This window comes from Falco biarmicus, chromosome 5 (genome assembly GCF_023638135.1).
Source record: "Falco biarmicus isolate bFalBia1 chromosome 5, bFalBia1.pri, whole genome shotgun sequence".
NCBI classification, from domain to species: Eukaryota; Metazoa; Chordata; class Aves; order Falconiformes; family Falconidae; genus Falco; species Falco biarmicus.
In genome coordinates, this window is record NC_079292.1 from 20877942 (window position 1) to 20890443 (window position 12502).

Below are 12502 nucleotides of genomic sequence, written 5' to 3' on the forward strand. Positions count from 1 at the left end.
ATGTGTCTTAATACATCTTGCCATCTCTATTCCACTAACAAAACAACTGTCCATTACCTCTTCGCTGATTTAGTCTACAAGCATCTTTTCTCATCTCCCTGTGCTTGGATATGACTACTGAAACCCTTCTCTCAAATCCTGAGACTCAAGTCTTCTGATGACAGCTCAGGTAGCTGTCAACTAGCAATTTACCAAAACGGCTTCATCAAAATCAATGAAGTTCTCCTCACTTGTATCTTCTAAAAAACAGCTTCTCAAATGCATTATGCCTACTGGCATTCTCTATAACGATAAAATTACCCATCTCTCCTCTGTTATGTTGGCATCTTTCATTTTTCATCATCAATTCTACACCCCGTGTTTGCACAGCACCATGATTACGAGCCCAGATTTCGACTGCAATCTCCAGGTATTCCCACAGTATTAACACACTGCACAACTTCATTAAAAAGATCCCAAACACTTATACCCATTTTTACCTGCAACTTTCCATTCTTCAAATAGTAAGCTGCATAGATATGGTACAGTGTGTTTCAGCCTGTTTATTGCTTCGTGCAGAACCTACCTGTCAATCTGTATCAGCAGAGGATTTTTTACCTACCAAAGTTTCTTCTACCCTTACAACTTCCACAGCCCAGAAGAAAACTAATAAACACCGCTGCATTAAATGTATTCACTTCCCCTTGCAGAGCATAGCAACTTAAATCCCAGCTCTCCACTGTAGTTGCAACTTTATTCTGTATCAGCATCCTCCCTCAAGTCCCAAATCAGTTGAGCCTATGGGCCTTGTTAATGAAAACTGGGAGTCACACGGTAAGCAAGGATGATAAGAAGGTTTGCTCTTTTTGCCTGGACTGCCATAAGAATGGGCTCCAGGGGGAGTTGGATGGCCACAGAGAGAGGTACTGGGGAGGGAAGCAGGAGCAGTCATCTGAGCAAAGGAATTACTGTTCCTGGGAACTAAGGAACACAGAAAATGAAATTCAAAAGCAAAAAAAATCCCAACTGAAATAACGTGTTAAGATTAGAAGAGCAATACCAAACTTTGGTGAATTAAGCACCACCTAGTAAAACTGGAAGGCAACAATTCCTCTGTCTTGAGGCTGCTGTTTAAGAGATGGACTGAAGACATTCATAAGGAAAGGAATACTCTTTAATGGACTCCTCAAACAAAAGCTGTGACACTTGCAGGGCTTACCTACCTAGACTGAAGCACAACAGTGTTACATTCAGCATCTCCCTTAAGAGTCACACATGAAACGCAAAACTAACAGAGATCAACATGCTTCCTTGTGTTTTTCCTGCTCAGCATCAGGAATGGCAGTCAACACCCAAATGTGGAGTGATAGTGTAGGAAAACTATTCTGACCACATGCAACCCAGTAGTGTATTTACTCTTACTGATGAATGACACACTTGTAAGGAATTTATGGACAGAAAACTTGCATATGTGTGCAACTTGAATTATTCTACAGGAAAAGGAAGACTGCAAGACACAGGGCAAGCAAGCAGGAGACAACTGATTTGTCTGCAAACAGACCAGGCTGCTGTTTGCTGCCACCTGATTATGGAGCACTGGGTTTCTGCCCAATTGCTTACTGCTGGGGAACACCTATATCATGTACGCTCAGGCACCACAGAACAAGTGGGACATGGCAAACTGGTCCAGGCAAACTGGGACCTGGCAGTTAATGAGGCCACAGGCATGGAAGGGGGCATGGAGGTGCTGGTCGAGGCTGCATGGAACTGCAAATCAGCACGACCACAGTGGTGACATGCAAGAGGGCACAGTCCCCACCACCACCTGAGGCAACTACATTGACACATGGGAGGCCTCAACCCATATAGAACTGAGAGAGGGAGGGCATGGTCAACCAGGTCCCAGGCAGCAGGGAGCACCTTGTGCTTTTCCTTGGTGGAGATAATGTCCCTCACCCACAGCAGATGCACTCTCATCTAAGCACTGTGCTGCCACGTGACAGGAGTTATGGCTGGAGGTACAAAGAAAATGTAGTATTATGTTGTTATATATTATTGTTCATATTACTACATGAAAAGAATTTCAACAGGGTTTTTTTGTAGAGACCATGGAAAGAGTCAGGGTTTCCGGACCCTAATTTTGCATGGAAGGAGGAACAGAATAGTTTGGGTTGGAAGGGCCCTTAAAGACCATGTAGTTCCACCCCCCCTGCCCGGGGCAGGGACACCTTCCACTAGACCAGGTTGCTCCAAGCCCCATCCAGCCTGGCCTTGAACACTTCCAGGGATGGGGCAGCCACAGCTTCTCTGGGCCGCCTGTGCCAGTGTCTCACCACCAACAGCCAGAGACTACACAGGAATTAGAGGATGGAGACTCTCCGAGTCATGAGTGGCTGGAAGCTGGCAACATGAAAAAGCTCTTGCACCACCAGGAAATGTGCACTTACAGAAAAGGCATAACGGCTTGGCAGTAACAGGCAAGAAGGAACAGGTTTCCTCAAAGGAGTCATCAGAGCCACCTAAGCGTGCAATTCACCAACAGAAGGGGAAGCGGGAGATGAGCATGGCTGGAGACTCTCTTAGGTAGGGAGTAAAGAACCCGCTCACCAGCCAGATTTACTCTTTCAACAACCATGCTGCTTGCCAGCAGCTCAGACTCCCCTGGTGCATGGGGAGAGTGCCAAGGCTCATCCAGCCCTTGGATGACCAATCTTTCCTCCTGATGCCACATGTACACTAATACCACTGCCAAGGGGCATCTCGGGCACACGCAAGTTAGCTACAAGGCCCTGTTAGGTGAAGCCCTGGATCACTCCCTGTGCTGCCCATCACAGCCTTTGACAGGATCAATACTGGCTGAGCCTCGGCTTTCCTAGCAACATCCCTGCCTGCTCGGGCAGCCTCTCACTGCCTCTCTTGGATGCTCCATCACGTCAGTGCTGTCTGCGCATGCCTGAGCTCAGGCAGCAGTGTCCTGCTCACCCACGCAGACCTTCTCCCACACCTACTTGACTACCACATTGCGAGGGGGCGCAGCTAATATGCAGGAGGGGAGGAACCTAGACAAGCTGGAGAAACTGACACAGGGAACATCTAGAGAGCGGCCAGCAGAGGCTACCAAGATGAGGAGGGGACTGAAGCATCTCCCTTCTGAGGAAAGCCTGAGAAAGCTGGGCATGTTTCGCTTGGGGAAGAGAAGACTGAGAGGGGATCTTATAAATGTCTACAAACATCTTAAGGACGAGTGCCAAGAGGACGGGGCCAGGCTCTTTTCAGGGGTGCCCAGCGACACGACAAGGGGCAACGGGCACAAACTGCACCACAGGGAGCTCCACCTGAATATGAGGAAAAATATCTTTACTGTGAGGGTGACAAGAGCAGGGGAACAGGCTGCCCAGCGAGGCTGTGGGGTCTCCTTCTCTGGGGACATTCAAAACCTGCCTGGACACAACTCTGTGCAGCCTGCTCCGGGAGAACCTGCTTTAGCAGGGGGCTGGACTAGGTGATCTCCAGAGGCACCCTCCAACACCAACCATTCTGTGACTCTGGGAAACTGCCTGGGAAGAACCTCAGAAGTTCAAAAAAGCAAAATGCAAAGTCCTACACAGGGGATGGAAAAATGAGATGGGAGTCAATGACCCAGAAACAGCTTGCAGAAAAGGCCAAGAGGGTCCTTAGTGGACCTGTCACACCAGGAGTCAGCGTCATGCCCCTGACAGCCTGAGGGCAGCCAGCAGTATGAAAGCAGAGACTGCTCCCCTTCATTCAGCACCAGCAAGACCCATCAAGATACTGGATCAGACTGGGGCTCACCAGCACAGGACAGACATTGCCATAGCACACAGGTCCCATGGCGGCCTGGAGATGGTTGGGGCTGGAGCACATGAGGCCAGACAAAAGACCGAGAATGGGTTTTGCTCAGCCTGGGGAGAAGGTGAAGGGGAGACGCTATTGTGGTCTCTGACTGCAGAGTGGGGTGGGGACAAATGATGCAGCCAGGCTGCTCTCGGGAGATGCTGTGACGGGAGGCACAAGGTGCAAGAAGGGAAACTCCAATCGGGTGTTAGGAAAAAAATCTCCACTTGAGAGTGATCAAACACTGGAAGAGGGCCCAGACAGGTCTTCAGTTCTGGAGATACTGAAAAACCTGGATAAGGCCTTGAGCAATCTACTTAATGGGACCTGCTCTGCAGAGGCAACTGGACCTTCTCAGGGACCTTCCAACCTGCACTATGCTATGAATAAGTCTTCGAGGTCTTGCGAAGTCAATGCTTAAGAAAGTCTGTTATATTAGGTATTCCAACTTAAGTCTTCTAAAACCTGCTGAAAATATACCTAGTAACAGTTTGACTCTGGCTTGGATATTCCTAATTGGCCACAGTGAAAGAAAGTTTGTGCTTTACTATTTAAGACTGTAGTCAACCAAGGGATTCTGCAGCCATCAACAGACCAAGTTGTCTAATCTTTCAAGGACCACAACATCAACAGTCACTTCACTGAAGTATTGATACTAATCTTTCCTCAGCTGAGGACTGATCTTGCAGTAGGACAATTTTTGTACAAGAGAAAGATACAGGTGTTAGTCTAACCAAGCCCTGGGAGCTACTGTTTCTTTAGGGTAAAAACAGCATGAAGAATATACCCTTTTTATTCTTGCAGGTTTTTAACTGTGAAAGCAACAGAAAAAAAGCAGGACAATGTGCAGTAGGTCTTTTTTCTGTGCTATGAACAGTATCCATGTTAAGACCCTGACAAAAAGGGTACGTGATACCCTGGCTACAAGTGGTGAAAACTGGAAGATCAGTTCACCTACAGAGGTATTAAGCTTGCGAGGGGTTTCTGCAGAAGCCACGGTCCATGCCTGGGCACTCTTCACATGCAGGGAGAAGACATGGATCCAGCCAGGACAAGCAGAATTTGTCTTCAGAGTAACAGGGATCACATTCTCCCAATTACCAAGGAAACTGTGTCAGGCATGTGGAATGGTGTAACCCACTCTGCAACCCCAAGGTGGGGTTTTGTGGTGAGATCCCAGTGACTCACTGTGCTACAGCTGAGCCACAGCAGGTTCTCTCCTCCAGTCCAGAATAAGGAAGCCAGCCTAATTCTCCTCCATTAAGATTATACAACAGAAGCTGTACCTTTTTTCACTAAGACAAGCATGAAAAGATGAAGTGCAGAAGAGATATTCACATTAATACCTACTACATGCCAGCAAAATCAGACATGAAGTCTTCTCACAGCGGTCGTGGCTCTCAGCATTTTTTTAGGTAAGATTTTATACTAATAAAATGCAGGCAGAGGACAGATTTCTTTGATGCCACTTATCTGTCCTGATATTAAAAATGCTTCAAGAAGCAACCCACATGTGAACTTTCTCGTTGCACAAGTAAATTATTTAAAGACAATGTTATTCCTTTCACAAATTCACAGAGACATTTCAGGATCAAATGACATCGATCTAAGAGAATACACTGTCATCCATCTGCACAATGTCATATTTGTCCAAGGATATCAAAATGCAGCTGCCTGAAAGACAAGCCTGCTGGAAGGGCCTCCTTAGAGGTTTCTGATTAAGATTCTTCTAGTATTTTCAGTTGTGAGAGTCCAGAAACAGAGAGGAGACAGGGCTGTAAAGATGCAATGCAGAAAACAGATTATTTCACTTCCATCACACCAACCTATGGGCTACTGAATCTAGAGGCTCCCTTGTACAGTGGTGCTTCTGTCTAACTTGGGACAGAAGTATGAACAGCCTGTGCTAGCAAGGTTTTTTCCTGATGGCACAGCTCTCCAAAACAACAAAATCTGAGCTACACGAACAAAGCATTCCTCTGTCATGCGTGAAGAGAAGGAAATGGATAAAGCATTATCCTATTTTTGTGTTAACTGTATGCCCTCAATTACAGATCAAGGAAGAGAAAGAGGAAAACCACCATGAACTGTTGTTCTGCAAACAGTTTAAAGAACGTACAAAATGGCACTGCCACCTTCTTTCTGCTCATACTCATCCACTTATCTTGTGCTCCTTTCTCCTCCCTTATCATTGCACAAGTCTATGCAAAAAAAAAAAAAAAAAAAAAATTAAACCACCAAACCAAATCAAGGAACTGAGCTGGCCAAAAACAATCCTGGCAAAATACACAAATAAAAGGAGAGATGTTTTCAGTTGGATCAATTCCCTAGTCCATGTCACCTTAGAACCACATGAACACTTCAGCTGGCAATGATTCAAGAGGAGCTGGATGGGCAAAACAAGCAGTAAGGTGAAAGCAGGAATGCCTCCTTCTATGGCAATGCCAACTTACAGCACTCATGGAATCGCTGCCCCAGCTTCACTCAGCACTGGGAGTCAAATGCACTAGGACAGTGAGAACGTCCACCGTGGCTAACATCATCTGAGCAAGGGGTATACAAGGAAGCTTAATCACACACTTTAGAAGGTGTAGTAGAAAAAAAAAGCAGAGAACAGAGCCACCAGCACCATCCAGCTATCACATCCATGCCATCAAAGGCCAGGAATTAGACTCTTGCACAGTTATCAGGTAGTGTCTGATTTAATGAGTCAAAGCAACAATGTGGACTTCAGAACTCTAAGGAGAGGTGCTGTGGGACTTGCTATGCAGAACAGAATTTTAACTTAACACTTAAGGTATCATCTTCATAATCTGACACTGTAAAACACTACCTTCCCAAACATCAAGAACCTTATAATGAACCAAATGAAGTTCACAGAAGGATTCTGCCAGCATAGTAATGTCAAGTGGAAAAGAGTTCTTTTCACACCCCTAAGTGATGTACCCTTGACAGCAGCACTTTCCAGTGAAAAATAGTTCTTCTCAAACTTTACTTAGACAGTAAAGTTATCAGCTTCTGCTAAGTCACACAAACACAATGCAGAAGGCATTTTGTTGTTCAGATGACATCCACATTGTACTCGGAAAGTAGCTGAAACATAACCTGGAGACCCCAATGTAGTATTAGGCCTCCTGAAAGAGGTGGGCTGTTCAGCCTGGAGAAGAGAAGGCTCTGGGCAGACCTTACAGCAGCTTTCCAGTACCTAAAGGGGACTTATAAGAAAGATGGGGACAGACTTTTTAGTGGGGCCTGTAGCGACAGGGGTGATGGTTTGAGGCTGAAAGAGGATAGATCTTACGTAGCACCAAGCTGTGTCACGCAGTCAACACACTGGAGGGAAGGGATGCTGTCCAGAGGGACCTTGACAGGCTTGAGAGGTGGGCCCGTGCAACCCTCATGACGTTCAACAAGGCCAAGTGCAAGGTCTTGCACCCGGACTGGGGCAATCCCAAGCACAAACACAGGCTGGGTGGAGAATGGATTGAAAGCAGCCCTGAGGAGAAAGACATGGGGGTGCTGCTTGACAAGAAGCTTAACATGACCCAGCGATGTGTCTCTGCAGCCCACGAAGTCAACTGTAGTCTGGGGTAAACCAAAAGAAGCATGACTAGCAGTTCGAGGGATGCAATTCACCCCTTTTACTCTGGTGAGACCCCACCTACAATACTACGTCCAGGTCCAGGGCCTCCAACGTAAGGACATGGACCTGCTGGAGTGAGCCTACAGGAGGCCACAGAGACTGACCAGGGGACTGGAGCATCTCTCCTGGGCAGACAGGCTGAGAGAAGTGCGGCTGTTCAGCCTGGAGGAGAGAAGGCTCTGGGGAGACCTTAGAGCGGCCTTCCAGTACCTAAAGGGGCTGACAGGAAAGCTGCAGAGGGACTTTTTACAGGGGCCTGTAGTGATAGGACAAGGGGGAATGGCTTTAAGCTGAAAGAGGGCAGGTTTAGATTAGATCTAAGGAAGAAATTCTTTACTGTGAGGGTGGTGAGGCACTGGCACAAGCTGCCCAGAGAAGCTGTGGCTGCCCCATCCCTGGAAGTGTTCCAGGCCAGGCTGGACTGGGCTGTGAGCAACCTGGTCTAGTGGAAGGTGTCCCTGCCCCTGGCAGGGGGGCTGGAAATAGATGATCTTTAAGGTTGCTTCGAAGCCAAACAATTCTATGACCCTGACAGGTCTTGCCAGTGCTGAACAAAGGGGAGCAATCCCTGCCCTCACCCCTCAGGGCATGAGGCCATCATGAGCTGGAATGTGGTTGGACCTATTCTGCAAAGCTGCTTTCTCTTGCAGTGAATCCCCCATCACCATCATCCTATGTCAGTCCATCTCTTGAAGGCTTTTTTTACTTCCCACCTCCTTTCTTGGTATTACTATCTGATGTCTAACCAATTGAATTGCTGACTTTCCTGTCAAAAACTGAAATCTTCCTTTCACAGATGAATGCCCATACAAGTCTGTAAGGACTGATCTGTGCCTTTATTTTTTTCCTTCTCTGTAACATCATGTGTACTGCATGATGTACCGTAAGGCTGAGAGGAGGAATTGAGCAAGGGTAATCATCTATCATGAGTTACTGTGAAGAACATTTACCTGCTAAGCTACGGTGTGGTCAATTCTCTGGACAGAGAAGACTTAGGCAGCAAAGCTTGCCAAACATCTAAGTGCTGGTGTGGGCTTCAGTGACTCAAGTACAGTTTTCCATATGGCACAGTGCTCTTCCAGTTTACTGAGAGAGAGTTAAAAGTAGGATTTATTTTCCTCCAGTCCTGCACATCTGCCCATTAAAGAGGGGATGAGACAGCCTCACCCAGACTGGGCTGCGAAGGGAGAAAAACTTGTACTACCTGTAAAGCAACTAAGCATCTCAGTAAGATATTTTATAAGGCCTCATATTAAAGAGGAATGGGAAGGAGGAGGCACAAGATATCATCTACAACAATCACATACACCCTTGAACATGGCAAGGAATTAAAACAAATTACTGTCCCAAAAGATCAGTCTAAAATCCTGAACACTGGGAAAGATTACAAATTTCCTTTGTCAAAGCTCTACAGCAAAAACAGCTAGAGTAAATAATGGTTGCTACATGGAAAAATGAGTAGAAAATCCCTTACTGCCAGGGACTGAAGCAAGTTTCTTCTGCTGTGCAAGCCACAAACAGGCTGAAGTACCCAAAGTAACCAACGTGCAGACTCTAGTACTAAGAAAAATATTTTTCAGAAGAGTGGATCTGCTCTCATAATAAATGACAAAGAATTCTATTCCTTTAAGACACAAACAAACAAACCCCCTTATTCCCAATCCTGTAAAGAAAAAAAATGCAGTAGATTCTCACATTCAGTACTTCCTGTCGTAGAGTTGCGGGCTCCACACAGCTGATTAGACGAAGCAGGAGGTCCATCATTGCTGATGTATCTATATGCTTTAGCACCAGGCTAATAAATTTGTCTTTTTTCCTTAAAAATGCAATCACCTAAAAATAAAAGTGTCATCATCAGTTGCTAGTACAACATACAGGCAAGGCACACTGAACTTCCTGTACTTCACCTTCTTGTCTCAAACAACCAATCTTGATGCAAAATGGCTACGAGGTTGAGAAATGCTCCAGAGAGCAAAAGAAGAGAATAACATTCTCATTTCAAGACAATACTAAATCAAATCTTTTAAACTATTTTTTTCTTTCCTCTATGACACAAAGAAACCCAAGCCCACAGAAATAGGAGTGTCAAGAAGCTGGTGAAGCTGGAGAATTTTCCATTCCACTAAGGCTCTCTTGAAAGCCTTCATTTAAAAAATCAATTTTGAATTGGAATGCATGTATTCCTAAAACACTGCTCAGCTCATGTTTCCCGCACCCCATTTACAGGCATGAGACTGAGGCATTGTTTACGCAACGAGATGATTCTGTGCCATGATCAAAGGGTGCATCAAACATGCCTTAGAACAGAAAAAAAAAGCTTTAGCTATGGCACAGGAATATCCCAGTTACTGTAGATCTGAAACCAAAACTATGCAAAGGTGTCTATACAAGCCAACAACTCCCTCACCTGAGAAATCCAAAGAACTTTTCAGAGACTACATTTTTACTCTAACCATAAAGAGTATAGCAAATTATTTTTCAACTCTAAAAATACAATGAGATCACAAGGATAGCAATGATACTGCCACACAACACAAACAATGTTAGCAAATTAATTGGTGCTTATGTATCAGGACAAATCTAACCACTACCTGTTCTGTTTTTCTTGCAATGAGATTCCCAATAGTCTTACTGAAGAAACTGGCAAGCAAAGGGTTCAAAGGAGGCTCATGATCCAAGAAGTCATAGAGGATATTCAGCAGAGTTTCATCCCCTCCTAGCTTGTCATTGATCTGTGGCACATCTGAGGTCAGCAGTTCGCAGGCTGTGTTTGGATATCTGGAAGGACAGAACCAGAGCAACTAAAGGTGAAATGAAAACTCTCAAGAAAATCTTCCCTTATTAAAGTTATAAACAGTAGGAGGATCACCACTGCTGGAGGGGCGGGGAATGAACACACGAGGAACAGGGGTCATCTACATTAATGACGCATTTTAAGGAAACACTGTTTCCTGAACACATCGCATGGTTTTTTTGGACACTGAATTATGCATCTCAACTGCCTTCCAATTGTAGCTAGTTCTGATTTTTAAAAGTGATGTTTAATCAGTTTCAATACACTTAAAATCTCTTTAAATCTTTTAACAATACTGCATTTGCACAACTAACATCAAGCCAAAAATTTGAGGTTGATTTGAAGAATGCATATTTTAGCAGGTTTCTGTAATGTTTCTGAGAAATTATTCTTTCCACTACTGGAGTCGAATTAAAAATTAATTTGTTTGTTTTTAAATCAAGGCCTAGAATTTAGAGACAGAACATTAGATCTAACACAAAACTCCTAACAAATGAGCATACACTATATACAAGTGAGCAATTCATAACCAACCTTTTGAGTTTCAATTTTTCAGTAACATCTCTTATCCTCTATAAAATTAACTTGTTCTTCAGAAAACATTACTGTGCCTGCTTTAGAGAATTTTGCTCACTTAAATCAAAATATGAAGTTATGTTTGACAGCTAATGAATTTTTTTTCCCTGACATTGTTTCTTACTCTTCCAGGTCACAGGTATGATCAGAAAAGATACCAATGTGTTTATAATTAATATTACATTGATAATTAGACAAAGTCTTGAATATCAAAGTGCACACATACAAAGCAATAATCTAAAGTCAATACAAAAAAAAAAAACCCACCATGCTTTTTGAGGAGTTTTGCTAGAAGACCAAAGTTTCTTAGTGTTGAATTTCAACATTAAAAGCCAGCTGTAGGGTACAGCTACATGCCACTGTCTTGCAAACATTTCACTGATTCAGTCTCTCCATTACTCATGCAATGAAGGGATTAAGCAGGGGATGGGAGGCTGTCTTGCACATACGCCACATCAAAATTCATCCAGCTATTTTTATTTAAAAACAAAACCAAAAACCAACCAAACAAAAAAAACCCAACTCATTTCAGCATTTCATTGTTAGATTAGGGTCTTAATTTCATCTTCTACCTACTGTCCATCTATAAAAAGGGCTTCAGAGAATTCCTTCAAAAAAGACCTACTCACCATCACAGAGAGGTTACTGTAATTAGAAACAGCAGTTCATTAGTGCTGCGAAATTCAACCCAGCACTAACTTTAACGCTATTTTCACAGTTTCAATGATATATATGATTCTGGAGTCAAAAGGCAGCTGGAATTTATTTTTAAACCATGACTTACTCTTACCCCACTAATTGTTTAAAGAGTCTGACAGGGTGTGCTCAAGTGGTTCAGCGGTACTAAGCACAAAGCAGCAATTCTGAACACCAAACTTCCCACTGAGTGCTGGTTCTTATCCGTGTTTCCTAAAGCAGTTTTCATTTATTATCAAGTGATACAGATTAAAAATAAAACTGGTCCTTTAAAGTTTGAGCACTTTCTCTCTGTAAGCAGAGCCAGTTTTCTTTTTCCTTCCACAAAAGCAAAAAGAAACTTTATTATGTATTTTAGTAGCAGCCAACTAAATTAGTAACATTAAAAAAACTACAGAATACTCTTGCTGCAAATGCACTTTCATTCTTTAATCAGTACATTCACTTTCTAAATAAAAACTGTGCCATTCCACAAGACACACACACAACAAATTTCCCACTTTTAAAAATTATGCAAGATCTACCACTTTTCGTAACTTCAGACACAAGCCAACTCCTAGATCAATATAAAACACTCCTGCAATAATACCACTGTTCCTACAACACAAAGGGAATACCTTCACTTTTGCAGAACAGTGAAGCTGAAACAATCTTTCAATGCATAGATATTTTTTTTCCCTAGCCTCAATCTCAAAGGAAAAAAAACCCACACAGAAAAGAGCTGTGGAAATGACTGGGTGCCTCTCACACCTTTACCACCTTTGCAGTAAGACCTGGGAGTGTGTAACAGAGCCCAGATTGAGCATTTATCTGGGTTTTTTTGTTCTTAGTCAAAATTACTTAAAATTTCTGCTCTGACCCTCATTAACAGAAAGTCAGGAACAAATCTTAACAGCACCTTCCAAACTCAAAACGGGACCCTGTGCTCTGAGCTTTGATCTCCCACCTTCCCAGACACA

At 43.9% G+C, this 12502-nt stretch overlaps 1 protein-coding gene across 2 annotated transcripts in view; it reads right to left on the reverse strand.

The window, feature by feature from the left end:
- PPP6R2 (protein phosphatase 6 regulatory subunit 2) overlaps positions 1 to 12502 on the reverse strand; it is a 106920-nt gene that overhangs the window by 41221 nt on the left and 53197 nt on the right. For both annotated transcript variants that reach the window (XM_056340335.1, XM_056340336.1), the window contains 2 exons: positions 10069 to 10255; positions 9173 to 9310 (listed from right to left, as the gene is read on the reverse strand). In XM_056340335.1, coding sequence (XP_056196310.1) covers positions 9173 to 9310; positions 10069 to 10255 — 325 coding nt within the window. The remainder of the gene's footprint in view (positions 1 to 9172; positions 9311 to 10068; positions 10256 to 12502) is intronic.